At 38.7% G+C, this 17,238-nt stretch overlaps 1 protein-coding gene and 2 pseudogenes across 1 annotated transcript in view; 2 read left to right on the top strand and 1 right to left on the bottom strand.

Moving 5' to 3' along the window:
* Positions 1–286: 286 nt before the first annotated feature.
* ARHGAP18 (Rho GTPase activating protein 18) overlaps positions 287–17,238 on the top strand; it is a 113,022-nt gene continuing 96,070 nt past the window's right edge. The window contains exon 1 of the mRNA XM_006926159.3: positions 287–526. Within this exon, the coding sequence (XP_006926221.1) occupies positions 414–526 (113 nt within the window). The 5' untranslated portion in view covers positions 287–413. The remainder of the gene's footprint in view (positions 527–17,238) is intronic.
* LOC112474364 lies at positions 2,852–2,970 on the bottom strand (annotated as a pseudogene).
* On the top strand, positions 12,546–12,664 carry LOC112474365 (annotated as a pseudogene).

Genomic DNA, 17,238 nt, shown 5'->3' with positions numbered 1-17,238 from the left:
TATCAGATGGAAACAAGAATTGGGAAGGTAAAAAAAAGGCTCCTCAGTAACCCATTGTTTTTTAGCCAAGACATCTTGTACTTAAATTCATGAGAGCAGTCTACAACCTGGCAGTTTAATCGGATCTGAATTTCTCCAGGGTGGTGGCAACAAGTCACCTCCCACCCTGTCCCCTAACTACAGCCACTCAAACTGGAATGGCCCCGGGCAGAAACAATACTCTGAGTCATAGCTCCTCTCATTGGAGAGCCAGGCAGCCCTTCAGTGGGGGAGGTCCCGCCCCTCCCGTGCGAATCGCTGGCCTCCGGAGGAGGAGCTGGCCGATGCTAATGAGCAGAGTTTCCTTTGCGAGCCTGGAACTTCATTCCCTTTCTCCGTGTTAGAATCGCAGAAATTATGCCCCTTCTCTCACCATGAGCTGGCTCTCCAGTTCCCAGGGAGTTGTGCTAACTGCTTACCACCACAGCGGCAAGGACCAGGCCGTGGGGGAGAGCCATGGCAAGGGAGGAGAGGAAGCCACCTCGAGGTAAGCCCTGGCATTGAAAAGCCAGAGAACAAAACAAAAACCTCTTACCTGCTACAGGAAAAAAAAAAAAGTGACAGGGAAGTGCGGGGAGAAAGGAATGACTCCGCGTGTGGAGCCTAACCTCCTGCAGCAGCTGAAGTGTTTGGCGGAGGTACTATGTGCTTTGCATCTCATCTAGTCCAAATTTGAAATAACCCATAAAATTACTGGTGAGGACGGATCAGAAGGAACTGGGGTTATGGCTGTCAGACTTGTTGCTTAGCAGGTGCATTTGCAAATGCTGAAAGATCAAATGACTATATTTGAACCACTTCCTAAGAGATGGAATTCTTGAATGGGCTCAGGGCTCAGCCGCTGGAACTGCTAGTTGGGGAAGTGTGCCAACAAGCAGGAGGGCTGATCACTCACTGTACAAGCCGCTGTTGTTAGAGTGTTTTTTTTTTCCCTCTCCTTGCAGAAAGCAAACTTCTTAGGCAAGAAGCCCAAGACACTGGCCTGTGGCAGTATGTTTCATATTCTTTTGTTAATGTGGATTTTTGGGGGGCGTGTGGGGTCTTTCAAATAGGAGGATTTTGTCAGGAGGTAGTACTCTGCCGCCAGAGTGAAATGTGGTTGTTAAGTCACTTTACAGGTGGAGAAGGGCACACGTTCTACCGATCCCTGAGGTATGCAGTGCCTTCCTCTCTGTGTACTTTGTTCTGTTTTCCGAAGACTGTTTTTTTTCCCTTCCTTCCCTTAATGACCTTCTCACTAGCTGGACATTTTTAACTCAGTCTTAGATATAAATTGTAAATAATGACCTAGAAGTTTGCAAAAAGCAAATGCTAATGTAGTTGTATAAGACAGTAACTTAGTTATCAGTGAGCACATTTCCTCCCTAACGTTTAATGTAATAATAATACCTCCTTTGTTCTTATATCACTTATGCTTATGCCTTAAGCTGAAATAATGCCTTCTTTCATTTGTTTTAAAATCCCCCAATGTGGAGGAGGGGAATAAAAATCAGGAATGGCTGTAATTCTCTGCCTTAGACTCCCTGGCCTACCAGAACATCTCACACAGCAAAAGTTTGTAGTCCGTTGAAGTAATTCATTTCCAAAGATAAAAGAGAATTGCTCCTTGTGCCTTAGATGTGTTACCATCTTATTTTCTGTTGTCTTAAGTATGTTCTGTGAGAGAACATAAAGTGTTTTGTCTATTTTTCTGTAGAACACTGATGTAGTAGTAACCTTAAGCAGCAGCAGCAAGCAGCCTGCAATGTCAGCCCCACACAACTCAAAACTAGGACCCCACATGACAATCAAATTTGCCATGTAATTGTATACACTTAGCACATTCTCCTGTGACTTTATTCTGGGTGGGCTGAGAAGCCGAGCTGAATCTTGGGTCTTGATTGTGAGAGTAGAGAGAACCTTAGGGAAATGGAGTCCAGACTTCTCATTTTCCCCTTGAGGACTCAAACCTTAGGAATTAGGTTGTTGCAAGGTCTGTGGTTCTAGGCCATTGCTTGGGGCTGCTTATCCAGTTCTGGGGACTTTATCCCGTGCTTGCAGTTCTGCAGCCTGCTGTGGGTGGCCTATACCAGAGGGGGTTGGGAGAACAAAAGAGGAATGGATCATTCTCCACCTATGCTAAAGCTGGATCCAGAAGTACTGTGGTGGCAGGTGGGCAGCTACTCACACAAAGAGTGCTCTTCATGGAGTGTGGCACCAGGTCTGATCCCAAGTCATATCGCTTGTCCATACTGACCCCAAATCCCCATCACTGAAGTAGAGTCCTTAGGGACAGTTATTTATATTGGCTGGAGAAGATGAGAACCCTGGTTTGAGGGCTGAGAGGAGAGAGAGTCACTAGCTTTTACCCTTAAGTATGAAATAATTTATCAGACAAGCTTAGTGTTCCTTTGTGAGGTAGCCTGTTTAGCCTGAAAGTGAGTGGGTGGGTGATGGATGGAGGGAGGAGTGATTTGAGAGTGAGATGGGCTCAGGATTTGATCCTCTAAAGATGGCGGTGAAGAAGGGTATGCATAGGCCTTTGGCTCTGGCGGAGTTGGTCAGCTAATGGAAGCGGCCTGGAGGTACACGGTTGATGGTTGACACCCATTTTAAAAAGCTCTTCAAAAGGCAAAACTAAGCCAAAAAAAGGGACAAAATTCTTAAGAAGAGGAACATTTAGACTCTCCCCCCTCCCAATTTAAAACTTGCTGAAGGGAACACAGAAATCTAACTTTGCTTATTGCAAGATTTTGTCTCTTCAAAATAATATGCGCATTAATGAACCATTTAATCAAACATTTATTTACTTACTTGTTTGTTTGTTTGTTTACACCTACAGCACCTGGTCTTCCTAGGTGGTCCCCCATCCAAGTACCAACCAAGCCTGACCCTGCTTAAGCTTCTGAGATCAGACGAGATCGGGGTGTTCAGGGAGGCATGGCCGTAGTTAATTAAACATTTAATAAGATGAACTCATGTATATGCCATATAAAAAGTGTAAAGTACTATGTATATGATTTAGGATATTTGTAGAAAGTGTTTGATTTTTCAGTCTTACCTTACCAAGTCCTTTTTTATTAGTTTTAGTCTTTGGGAAATCTGAGATAGTAGGGAATTAATCTTTTTGTAAGTTATCTGTTTGTCTAAAATTCCCTTCATTCCTGTATCCCTTTTTATCAGGATGCATTCATTAGATGCCAGACTAAGAAATTCCTCCTACTCCTGATAAAGGCCTCTCGAATATTTACAGAATTCTGTTTTCAATTTATTTTGCCATATTTTCTCCTCAAAACATTAGGATTTAAAGAAATATGCTAACATTTAGTTGTTCTGACTGACTTGTACACAGTCAAATGTTTGCAAAGGAAACCACTTTTTATGAGTAGCTATATTTATAAGACTTTATTTGCTTGTTACTTTTCAAGAGGGTTTCTTAAAGTTTACTTTTGCAAAGCCTTTTTTAACTAATACTGCATTTTGTCTATTCTTACTGTTCTTTGACTTTCCCGCCATTTTAAGAAAAAACTATTCTGTTTGCTTTGTATCTGTTTTCTGCTAATATTTTGATAAATATTAATGTCAAATATTTTCCTTCTTGTACCTTTTTTTTAGTGCCTATGACATTTATTGAATTTGGAGATTTATGTTTTTTTTTCTGAGAATATATCTTTTTCCATGACATTTATTGAATTTGGAGATTTATGTTTTTTTCTGAGAATATATCTTTTTCCTATATTAGTTTCAGGTATACAGTACAATGATTAGACATTTATATAATTTATGAAGCGTTCCCCCGATTACTCTAGCACCCATCTGGCACTACACAGCCATTACAATAATATTGACTACATACTCTGTGCTATACTCTAAATCTCCATGACTGTTTTGTGACTACTGATTTGTACTTCTTCTTGTTGGACCTTCTAACTCTAGTTGACATGTGAGATATTTTTTATTTCTTTTACAAATAAATGTATGGCATTTATCATGTAGAGTTTTCTATTGACCCTGTTTGCCATTGGTGTTGGATAAGAAGAACCAAGAGGCACTATTTCATGGTGACATAAATCCTGAAACTGGGTTCTGGGGCCAACTTGTCTGGGTTCATATCCCATCTCTGCCACTCATTAGCAATGTGTTCTTGGAGGAGTTATTTAACTCTCTACTTGTAAATTGAATTCATAATAACTCTCCCTTCTTTGGGAGGCCTAAGTGGGATGATCTATATACAGCCATAGAACAGTACCTGGTTCATATCTAGCTGCTACTTTCCTTAACACTAAGTAAAGTAATTATTGAGCCTCACAGCATGTAACATCTTCCTCGTTTCAGAAGCATTTTCATATTTTGTTATGCGTTAAGAAACATGGGTGTGATCCATATGCTTAACTAAATAAACATGGCATAACTGAAAATTAACCATAATGTACAAGTTCAGGCCTTTGAAGTTTCAGAGACCTTGGAAATGTCCTTTTGAACAAAGCAACATTTACAATTTGAGCTAGTGACAGCCACTTATAGCAGATCTGCCTTGGGGCATTAGTGGGCCACACTGAGGTCTGCAAACATTGACTTTTATGGCATGAGAGAGAATGTGGGTGGGTCCTTTTTTTGGCTAGTGGACTTGTTACTGCCTCCAGGGTTCCCTCCTCATTTAAGAGCCACTGCTGCCTGGTGTGTCCAGTGGAATAGGATTGCCATCTTCATATGCTTAACTTAGTTCAAGACTTTTCGAAGTCCTACCCATTTCTGGGTTCTATAAACTTATGTAGTAAGCATAACTATTTGGTCATTCCATCCTTCCACATATAATTACTGAGCCTTTATTGTGTGTCAGACAGTTGTCCAGAAACTGGAGCTATAACAAAGAACAAAATGGACAAACACCTGTGTATGGGAGAGTGGGGCATGGAGTGGAAAATGAAAACCTGAGTAGGTGAGCCTTGCACATAATATGGGGAAAAGAGTCAGGCGAAGAGTTTTCAAGGCAGAGAGTGGAAGGAGAATGTAGATACCATAAGCCTGGAGTTAACCCACAGCAAGTTCCCAGAGGGGCAAAAAGTCCTGCATGCATGCAGTGGTGGAAGTAAGTGGGGTGAGGAGGAAAAAACAAGGTGAGAGAGGCAGACCTGACAGCTTTGTAGAACACTTGAGGAATTTACTTTTTGCTCAGAGATGGGAAACCAGTGATTGGGGAGGGTTTTGAATGTGGGAGGAGCAGAGCATATTTTGGTTTTAAAAGGTCCTTCTGGCTGTTGTGTCCTTCTGACTGTAGAAGTAGGGACACCCCTCAGGAGGATAAGGTGATAGTGGCCTAGGTCAAGTTTTCAGTTGTTTAGGTAATGCAGGTGGTGAGCGGCGAAATATTTTGAAAGTAGAGCCTGTAGGATTTTCTGATGGTTGTGGTATATGAGTACATGAGACAGTTAAAGGCCTTTGCAAGGTTTGGTCTATGCGACCACGTTGATTTAGATGAGGAAGACTTCCAGAATGAAAGCTGGTGTGTTGGGCAAGATCTGAAACTCAGTTGTGAACATGCAACTCAGAAACATCTTGAGAGAAGCATTAAGGAAAAGACAGTTGTCTTTCTTGATGAGGTCAGAGTTTATACATGAAATCACAGCATTTAGAGAAATTTATGTACTATGTCATGTATAGAGTTTTTTCTTACTGAATTTGTGTAGTATCTAAAATTATGTATATTTTTGGTAAAGGAAGGGATGGTAAAGAGTTTTTACAATGCAATTATGTAATAAGTGAAATAACATTAAAAAAGTTTTTCTAACCTTAGCTTTTAAGGCATTTCCTTATTCTAATTTTGCAGGATTTAGTGACCACATGCATTTTTATGTACAGATGATTGTTTTCTAAATCATTCTAGTCTTCCATTTCATGACATGTATACTTTCTAAAAGCTTATTTTCTTTGTCAGGTAGTTTGGAAGCCTTATCTATAATTTTCTCTTGAATTGTGAAAAGATACACTGATTATTCCACCTGGGCAGGTCTTACCTTTATGTAGAGTTCGGTTATGTGATATTTGCCTTTTACTGTCCTCATCTGTGAGGCTTGTGATTTTTCTGGGCCTGTTTAAAGTTATCTTCTTGGAACTTACATGAAATTTATGCCTTTCATATGTAAGGATTTATAAATCTTAAGGCCCCCCCGTCCAGAAAAACCTTTTATTTCAATGCAGACTTCTTTCACCCTTCCACCTATACTGTGCACCTTTTCTAAGTGGGGCTTGAGCTTATTGAAAGGTTTATGTTTGTTCTTTTTATGTTTTAAGTTCTTAGTATTTATCATGCTTTTAAGAATATTGCAGCAAAATGAATTCACAAAAATTGATTCATTTAATGATGCCCGTAATTGCTACTGGACTGCGTGGCAATTAGGGTTAAATAGTTTGTAATAATTGGACCAACAGAATGAATTATTTTTTTCTCTTACTTTTAAATTTCCTGTTAACTGTAAACATGAATATCATTCACATGTTAGAGAAAGGACCCAGCGTCCTAGAAGCCAAGGTTGCGCTTGTCTAAAGTGGAAGGTCCCTGTGCTCCACGGTCATAGATCTCTGGGATCTCACTTCCTTTGGCTGCCATCTCGCCCCTGCCTCTTCCTGGTTCAGATCTGCCCAAGGGTCCGGAGAAGCCTCTCTACTTGTCGTTCTAGTGGTGTCGCTGTGTGAGAGAGAGCTCAGAACTGCAGGAACTTGAGGTGTCCAGGCCGTGGGCTTGGGTGGGGACAGTGCTGGGGTGGGAATGGAGGGTTTGGGATAGGGGGAGTTTCACAGCATGATCTCCGTGCTTGCTTTGGGGAAGGTGCATCGGGCTAGGTGTGATGCCAGTCTTCTCTGGAGTGCTCTCCTCTAGATGATTTCTTCCCTGACCCAAAACTTTTGTTTCATACAAATACTCCGAGATGGGATGGTTTGTTGTAAAAATTTTAATCAGTATAGATATTTAATGACTTTTTCCTTTTGATAAGAGGAGATAGAGAATAAGTCTTATTTGAGGAGAGTGGGGATGAATAAAGGTGTCGGGAGTGGTCTAGAGCAGAGGGAGCAGAAGGGATGATGTCTGGGTAACTCTGAAGACAAATTATTTGACTTCTGTGATTGTTGCTGTGAGCTGGCCAAATTTATCTCTCTTTTTTTGCAAGAAGTAAACAGAAACCATGGAGACCTGTGTGGCTAGTTACTACATCTGGAGTCTTTCCCAAACTCAAGTCCACTGGGTATCTGAATTTCTGTGTTGAAAGAGCGTGAAACGTCATTTCCTTTACAAATGCTATTTGGTAGTTGCTTTTTGGCTGCAGAGAACACTTAAGTGTCTTTTGGGAAAAGGTTTTTTGTAGGCATCTGGGTCATAGGGAAAGGAGACATTGCCTGTTTTCTTCCCTCAGCAACTGGTCGCGTGGCATGTCTGCTCTCTCTTTGAGACTACTTTTTCTGTCCACTGGCTTTATAATCTCATCATTCTCAGCTCAAGCATGGCTCTTAATGGATGCCCCAGCCTTGTTGCCCTCTATTACCTTACATCTTGTAGCAAACAGACCCATCTTGCTGTTCCTAATTTCAGATTTTTGAAGGGGGATCAGATTTGCTCAGTGAATTTTTTTGAGCTGCCCCAGGCAACCTATGGGATCTTTTTTAGGGGGCGGAGGAAGGGGTTTATTTTTAAAGAAGCGGAGTCTGTGGGTAGGGCAGATTCTTGTGAGGGATGTTGCATCTTTTCTAAGGTGTTTAGGATGTGGCATCCTTGCTAAACTGTTCAGGACATCATACCTTTATCTGTGTCCTCATCTATAAAATGAACGTAATAGTGCTCTGTCTGCTTCACAAAGTTAATTACAAAGAACACATATGTAGCTTTGGAGTGTTTCAAAAATATTCAGATGAGGAGTATTATTATAAATCTTTTTCAATATAATATTTTAAATTTCCCTCTAGACATTTCGCTGAACCAGTGTAATTTGCATTTTACTTTTTTGCTGTGTACTAAAATGTAAGTTTCTTGAGATGGAGATCTTGCCTTTTTTTGTCCTTTACATCTAGGCCTTAGCAAAGTCTTGTCCTACTTGAGGCAGGTAATAAAAAGTTTGAATGAATGAGTGTGAGAGGGAGTAGGGTGTAGTGATTAACACACATTTAGAGCTTGACTGTCCGGGTCAGAGGCCTGGTTCTGTCATTAAATAGCATTGTGACTTTGGACAAGTTGTTTAATATCATACAACCTCAATTTTTTCTTTTCTTCTGCAAACTGAGGATACTAATATCTTAAGGATTTATGAGAAGAGGATTGAAAGAGTTAATATATGTAGAGTACTTAAAAGAGTGCTTGACATAAAGCACAACAATTTTCTATGATAATTCAGGGCAGTTGAAGATGGTTATCTGTTGGTGAATTAATCTGGAAATACTATTAGAAAGCATTTTTGAGATTGGCTTGTAAATGGTTTGAGAAAAGAATATTTTCTTTAATATATATGCAGTATAACTTCCTAATTTAAAAAATTTGTGGGATGTATAAAATATCTCAGATAATATTTGTTTTAAAAACTACTAAGAATACAAAAAGAATCTTAAAAGGGGCTTAAAAGTAGTGAATCCTTATTAGGCCCAGGTGACTGTTTTGAATAGCTTTTCATAGTTTAGCTTGGGCAGATGTAAATTTCTCAGTTGTTTGTTAATAAGATGGAAAATCATGATGTATACAGCAGGGAAAAGTTATTTGCTCATGTATGCAAAGAGCAAATTGACTTTAGGTTATTTGAATACTTTGTAGGTAAAAATACTGTTGTATCGCTATAGCTAAAGTTAAATATTTGAGGAAAGGATAGTTTTTACACCTTTTTCCGCCTGTATGTACAATTTGAACAACTCTTGATCTCATAAACCAGGAAGCGATGTTTCATGGAGCAGAGCTAAGCTGGGGTTATGATGTCTATGGCACAGATCTGAGGGGAAGTGTTCCCCCCGATCCCTATGCCCCATCCCCTTTTCCATTTAGTATACACCTTTGAAAACTGTGCTGCTGACTTTTCTCTTCATGTATATCCTACATAATAAATTTATTGTAAATGCCTACTGTGCACTGTACCCTAGGCTAGGAAACTGTCTGCTTAGTCAGTTCTCAGATCTCTCCCTGCACCTGCACTTCAAGTTGCTGTAAATGCTGTAGCTCCTGCTTACAAATGGCTCATCTGAGCAGCCTGTTTGCTTCTACTTGTAAGAGACTGGGTACTTTTTTCCTGGAAGTAGAAGTATCTAGAGGAAGGAATGAGGTGGTGAACTGGAGAGGGGAGAGAGACATATGCCTATTAGAAATGTAGAAGCTGTTTTCCATGGAGGAAAAATAGCGTAAATGATATTTAAATTCCATGGAGCTGTAAATTCTCCAATAGGGACATTTTGCAGTTAATAGATTTCTTTTCACTAGCTAGAAAACCCCAAAGACTATTTATTCGTAGCATTGTTGTTATGGGAAAATGTGTCTGAGTTCCCAATAACAGGGTGAGAAATAAATGTTTCAAACCCAAATAAAATCTTCAGCTGAGTTGGGAGTTACTGTTCAGTGTTTCTTTGTTGCTACAGGATCATTGCGAACTAAGTCAAATTGCGTTTTGTTTTGTTTTTGGTATTTTTTTCCTGCTTGTAGTTTTATCTTATGGGTAGGACAATGTGTTTCCCAAGATACAGGGGAGCTCTGCACACCCCAGTAATTATGTCTTCCATGCCTCCTAAAACTGCCTGTTTTTCATTAGGATTATGAGCTTGTCTAAATTTGTCATTTATTTTGGAAGATTTAAGAAGGTGGAAATTGATATATGTTCTTGTAATCCTGGTTGAATCATATTAAAACAGTATAATGTCATTAATTTAATAAACTGGGAAATGGCTCAACATCTTGCTGCTGTAAAGCTGGAAGTATGTAGAAAAATATTGGGATTTGCCTTAACAAGAATGTTGAAGTTTGGGTTTGGCTATAGAGATCTGGTATATCTCTGAATGCTAATGTCTGTCAGATACCATCTATATTTTGAGGATAATAGTAGGGATTTGATATTGTTGATGAGCAGCATAAATTAAAATCCTACCTAGAAAGAGATTTGGGTAAGTTAGAAAGACATAAAGGGTATGTAAATATGAAATGTCTTAAATTTTAAATTATTTTTAAAAAACAATCTGTATTTTAACTAAACAACTGTGAAGATCTTTATTGGGTGTAAATGACAAGCCTGGAATAAAATAAATGTAAGATTTCCTGAGAAGAGTTTCCCATATAATTCAAATGGATTCTAAAAGAATTTTTTCAGTGTCATATTTAGGAAACTGTGGCATGGTTCTCTCTTTTGAGGTATGAAACTTTAAAAGAATTTGTTGAGTAATTGAGATTTGGTTTGGGTAAGGAAAGATATCTGGCAACTGAAAGTTGAAAGGAACTTTGGCTATTTATAGGTGGTCTAGAAACATGTAACTTGACCAACTTATTCTATAATTAATGTTTTACTAGAGTTACTGAGTATGTGTCTGTTTATTTCTCTCTGGTCCAAATAATACAGTCAAAGCTATGGTCCATCATCTCACAGAAGTTATTTGGGTCAAGATAGGAGTAAATTTATATAGTTTTTTTTTTTTCTAACAAATCACTGATTGTTAATTTTTTCTTTATTATTGAAAATGGGGATATATATGCTTTAGTATTTCCAGAGTAAAATTCTTTTGAATTATAGCATTTTTTACATCATTGTACATTATAGTATAATCACAACTGGATATATTCAGTTGATTATATACTTGTATTAATCCTTAGCTCCCCATTTCTTGGAGAAAGATTTATATACCTAAGAATAGAGGACTGGTAGGTTATGTAATAAATGAGTGAAGTGGATGACTGAAAAGTGTAGGCCTCTTAAAAATTTGGGTTTTGGTAGAAAATGTTAGCTAGAATTTTAAAAATACTGAGTAAGCTCTCAAAAGTTCTGCCTGCAGGTGGGATCTGGCCCAGGCACCATGAGTTTGTAGCCACTATCTCGAAGGTCGAGGTGCTTGTTTCAGTCATCTATTGCTGTGTGACACACTACCCCAAAACTTAGTGGCTTAAAAATAACAGTTTTCTTTCTTGATTCTGTAGGATCAAAATTAAGTTATTTTTGGGGTTCCATTAAGCAAGACGGGCTGAGGTGGGGATCATCAGAGGCTTCGTTATGACCAGGTTTGATACCAGGGTGGGTGGGTCATCTCTCCTTGTAAGGTTCTCCTCATGACTAATTGGGCTTCCTTATTGCATGGCAGGATCAGAATAGTCAGGCTTCCTACACTCTTGCTGGCTTATCCCAGAGTGAGCATCCTAAGAAGTCTATGTGGAGCGGACCCTGCCAGGCTTCTTAGGGTCCAGCTTCGAATGTTACTCAGTGTCACTTAGCCATATTCTATTCGCCGACAAACCATAGGCCAGCTCCGATTCCAGAGCCTGGGGAATAGGCTTCTATTCTTGGTGAGGAAAGGGCTCGCACACAGGGAGAAAAACTTTGGCAACAAGTAACTCAGTTATCATTCCAGTCTCTCTCTCTGTGTCCCTATCTGCCTTTCCTGGTCTTCTTATCTGCTACTCTTATACAGAAATCTCTTCCTTGGAGCTTGACTTTAAAAATTTCCACTAGTGTACATACATTCTATGTGAATTTATTCCTTTGCCTTGTTTTGTTAGGTAAGTTTATATTAGAGAATTTTTTTTTCATCGAGAACATAAATACACCTTAAACCGTGGCCTAATTTTTCTTTATCTTAAGTAGATTCAATATCCTGCATATAATAGTAATTCAACTGTATTTACGAATTGATATTTGATATTTTGGAAAGACTGACTTTTTATTGTTTATAGTTTATTATAGAGCTTTTTTGTCTCCTTTCCACCAAAAATTATGCCTGATTCTCAAAAATGTTTTTTGAAAAAGAATCTAAATCTAAATTTGAATTAAGGAAGAATAGAGTACTGAGAAGTGAGATTACTCCTTGTAAAGAACATGGTCCCCCTATTTGATAGCAGCAAAGTTGCCAAAGGCCCATATTTGTTTACATCCAATCAGTGATATTTATGTTAAGGGACTGTTGGACACAGGTGTAGTATTTTGCAACACATAATTTTGGGGGGATTATATAGTACATGTAGAAGATATCCCAGAAAGTATTTAAAAATTAAGTGTCATTATTTGAGTTACTTGGTTTTTCTACTCCCAATCCATCAGTTACATTTAGCAGTCATCCAGCAACTGTCATTGAGCTTTCAGATACCTAGGTAGCATCACAGTAAGATTTCCTTTCTTACTTTTGCTTTACTATTATTATTACTAAACTGTATTTGCTTCTTGCCACACTTCCCTCAAAGCAAGGAGAAAGATAAATGACTAGGACACCCTCTGAACTCTGGGAGTGGGAGTGTTTTTCTCATGAGATAGGGAGATGCTTTTAAACAGTACTTAAAGATTAGAATATGTTTACATTTCTTTAAAATACTTTGTGTCTGCAGCCATGCCACCCTGAACACACCTAATCTCGTCTGATCTCAGAAGCTAAACAGGGTCAGGCCTAGTTAGTACTTGGATGGGACACTACCTAGGAAGACCAGGTGCTATAGGGGTAAAATAAGTAAGTAAGTAAGTAAGTAAGTAAGTAAGTAAGTAAGTAAGTAAGTACGTAAGTAAGTAAGTAAATAAATAAATAAAACAAAGTACTTTGTATCTCCAGCTTAGGGCTTCCATTGCGAGAAATCTACTGTATCAATTTAAATTATTAGTCTCTGGAAATGATGGTAATGTTTTGTCAGATCTCTTAATTCCTAAGACTTTAGGGTCATTTAAAGAAATACATTTTTACCAGTTTTCCATTCCTATACTATAGATACAAAATTGTACCATCTCCTTTATGCTGGCAAAGGAAAGAAACGGTAGTTGACTCTTGAACAACACTGGTTTGAACTGTGTGAGTCCTCTTATATACAGATTTTTTTTTTTTCAGTAAGTATACTGGAAAATATTTTGGAAATTTGTGACAATTTGAAAAAAACTCGCAGGTGAACCTTGAATTCCTTAATAACATTTTCTTTTCTCTAGCTGACTTTACTGGAAGAATATAGTATATAATATATACTATAATATATATTATATGACATATTATATATATATATATTATATATATAATATATAACATACAAAATATGTATGAATCGACTGTTCATGTCAACAGTAGGCTATTAGTAGTTAAGTTTTTGAGGAGTCAAAAGTTTAAGTGAATTTTTGACTTTGCAAAGAGTTGGAGCCCCCAACCCCCATGTTGTTCATGGGTCAACTATATTCCCTTTTGAGCTTAGTTTGAAGCCTGCAGCTTGAATACAAAGCCCAGGGGGAGATATCCTTAAAATGAAAGGCCCATTCTAATGGCTTTTTATACATGTTAGAAACTAATACTTTGTTAATCTGCTTAAAGCAAAATTTCTTCAATAAATAAGCCAAAGTATTGGATCTCTGTTTCCCAAACTGTGTGTGGAACACTTGTTGCTAGGTGTTCTATTAAAAAAGAGTTTTGTGGTCTAATATTTTGGTATAAACAAAGTTATTGAAGGACTTCTTGTAGCATATAATAGCATGTATTATGAATTTCTAAAAATATTTGCAGCCAGAAGCCTATTCCTTGGGCTTTTTTTGAGCGTACTTACTACCAATGTCCCAGGGAATACCATTTGTGAAACCCTAAAATATTGCTATCTCTTTATATGTGGGAAAATTATATACTTTGGAATTAGTAACATATTATTATTATTATTATTTTGTACTGGTACTACTACTACTACTACTACTACTACTACTACTGGTACTACTACTACTACTAGTACTACTACTAGTAGTAGTAATTGTTGTTAAGTTGCTCTTTTTCTGGTGGCCACTGTCCGCTTTACCGATGCAGGCATACCCTGTGGAGTCTCCCTTTGGCGAACATGATTCCACAGTAAGAATGTTTCTTACTTTTTAATACCCAAGCCTCACAGAACATAAGTCTTTTAATACAACAATTTTTAGCTTATGTTTTTTGTAGAGAAAATTTATATGTATGCCTGCAAATCCAATATGACGTTTTAAACACAAATGTGGAAAAAATATCTCAAGTTACATTTTAAGTATGATGCGAACATCTTGAAAACATACTCAGTGTCAGCTAAGAGGATATATGCCATGTCACTGCCTAAAAGCAACACTTAATCTTACTAGTTGTTTGATCTTCTAAACAGCATTTTAAGCATTTTACATTCAACATGATAGTGTGTTAATTATGTCTTGGAGTTTTGTCACGTGTTATGTTTTAGAATATTGGTTGAAGATCTTAGTAGATGTGTGATATGTTATTTTTTCCACTTAAAACACTAGGGCAATCTCAGTATTTTTTTTTTTTTTTCTTTTTTTTCAGAACATGAGTTTTTGGGTAAGGATTACTGCCACTAAGTTAGAGAGGCTATCTAACCCATTTACTCCTCATAACGCCCCAGGCAGGGAGGTAATACTATCCCCAGTTTACACAGGAAGAAATGGAGGCATGGAGTGGTACATAACTTGCTTGAGGCAGTGCAGCTGGTAAGTGGCAGCGCTGGGATCTGGATCTGGGCAATCTACTGTCAGCGTCTTCACCACTGTACCGCTCATTGAAATTGTTTCCAACTTTTATAAATCGAATGTGGTTTCTAGAAGTATATACAGAACAATTACAACAGAATGTTTTATTGTCTGGTAGTTTGTGTTCGTGTTTATAATAGTGAAAACTATTCTCTTTGGTACTGAGAGAAGGTTATGCCAATCTGGATTCTAAGCACTTTACTGGTAGTAAAACTAGGCACCTTCAGATATCACCTTAACTACTTTCAGCTCCCAAGATACTGCTTACTGCAATGAAGTAATGAATAGTTTCACTAAATTATGACGTTTAGTAAATAATTTTTTGTGGTCTTGAGGTGTCTTCTGGCATTTTGTGGTCAGCTTTTCATGTAACTGGGACAAATTATATCATAGAGGAAAAGAAAAACAAATATTTATTGAGGACTCTCTGTTCAAATGTTTAAAAAGGAATTTGTTTAATCCTTACACCGTAGGAATTATTATCCTTGTCATAAGGAAGAGAAAGCTCATAGACACGGAATAACTGGTTTCAGATCACACAGTATATTTATATAGACCGATTGACTCTGGTTTGAAACCTGGTTATTTGCATTCTACTGAGAGTCAATAAGGTAAGTGCAATTATCTCCCTTCAAAGTTTTTCTCCATTCATAGTATGTGTATCTGAATGACAGTGAGCCTCAGTTCATGGGAAGAATGTTTTCTGTGGCAGGCCCTAATCTGGGTCTTTCAAAGCAGCAGCCTGGGTGTGCCATAGCTGTGGTGGGGATCTCAGAAGCTGATGGGGAAGTAAAAATTTCTGTAGATAGAATGGAGGAGAAAGCCCTGGGCTGGGGCCTCTCTTCTCTCTCCATTAGTTAGCATTTATAAACTGGAAACTGTCTGCAAATGTATTGAAAATCTCCCCAAACCAGCATGACACAGTAACAAGATAAGCCTTTAAAATATTACTGCTGCCACTATCAGCACCATGATCGCCGTTAGATGGTTGTATTTTTCTATAAAAGCTGAGTAATTAGATTGAGCCCTAGACATAAGACAGCAAGACAACTGTGAGTCTGCATTGTCTGCATGTCTTTTCTAACAGTCCAGGAGGTCTCCGTAACCTGTCTGCTGCATGAGGACTTTCCACTGAACTCCAAATGAGCAATTCTCTTCTACTGCGAAAGTGTGGAAATGTCACAGTTGCTAATGAACCACTCATCTTCCCTTAGTAAGGTTGTCTAGATACTTCAGGGGCCACAGGGCATTAAAGTCTTGGCCTACTATGGACCCAAAAGTCTCAAAATAAAATGACTTATTTGGTGTTTGAAAAGTGCTTTTGATTATATTACTGAAAATATTTAAGAAGGTGGTGAATGAGGGCTGGCTGGCTGGAGAGTATATACTGGTAACTATATTTTAGCCATGGATATTTTTCATAGTAAATAGATCTCCTTTATAATTATGGACCGAGTGATCAACTCACCATAGCTCTTTCTGGAGCTTCCCCACTTTTAGGCAAAGTAATTTGAAACTTGTTAACAAGCCAAAGGTTGGGAATTGCTTATTCTTGGTCTTAAACCTGGACCTGTTTTATAAATAGTTGATTTCCAGGCCAAGGTGTCCCTGTATGACATGTTCCCATAAATGTCCTGCTGCCACAAAGCGCTAATCTTAGCAAAAACAGAATTCTGTGTTCACTCAGAGTGCTCCTGCTTTTCCTAGGATGCCAGCCCTGTGCTGCTTACCAGGTAGAATTCTTTGGGTAGGTCTTCATGGTTTCCAGTTTGCGTCTCAAGATTCTGTGGCTTTTCAATCTCTTTGACATTATATCCTAGATTCTCGACATTAAATCCATTTTATCTGTACTGGGCAAATGGTTTGCACGGAGTGATCTTCCCAAACTGCCAAGTCTATAGACCAGGAGCAGGGAGCACAGGAAGGGGGATAGTTTTGAGAAAGGGGCCCTCTCAGGCTGCTTAACTCCCTGGATAACCTGTCTCTTTGAGAAGAAGGAAGAAGGAAAGAAGCATGCGTTTTGTGAAAAATAAAACATTTCACAATGTTAAAATCGGCAAAAAAGCCCAGACTGCCCCGAATCCTTTGTCTTGGGCCAGTAGCCCCAGTGATCTCAACTGGAATGAAGGGAGTCCCTGGGCTTCAGGGTCAAGAACAGAAAAATGGGTGGAGGACTAGAAGAGGAGAGCAGTTATGAAAGCGACAGTTGCTTCTGTGCCCTTACAGAGGTGTTGAAAGTTTTCAGCTCTGAGGCAGCCCAGGGCCGGGTGCTGGTGGCTGCAAGAAGAGGTTGCAGTGAGACACCAGAGGCAATGGAGGTGGCCTGCAGGAGCAGCCAAGGACCCTAGAAGGCCGCCGTGGGCTAACCAAGAGTAGGGGCATCAGGCTGGTGGGCATAACAGTTACTCGAGCTCTTGGTTGCAGAGAGGCGTGTATGCAGTCTCTCAGCAGTCTTTTGGGGACCTGAAAACAGTAGATTCATGTAGTAACATGGATGGGGTGTATCTGCCAGAGATCTTTTGTTTGTTGCCATTTTGGGGTAGTTCACATC

Source organism: Pteropus alecto, unplaced genomic scaffold, assembly GCF_000325575.1.
Source record: "Pteropus alecto unplaced genomic scaffold, ASM32557v1 scaffold79, whole genome shotgun sequence".
Taxonomy (NCBI): Eukaryota; Metazoa; Chordata; class Mammalia; order Chiroptera; family Pteropodidae; genus Pteropus; species Pteropus alecto.
The sequence above is the reverse complement of the archived record's forward strand: the minus strand, read 5'-3'. Positions and strand labels throughout refer to the sequence as shown.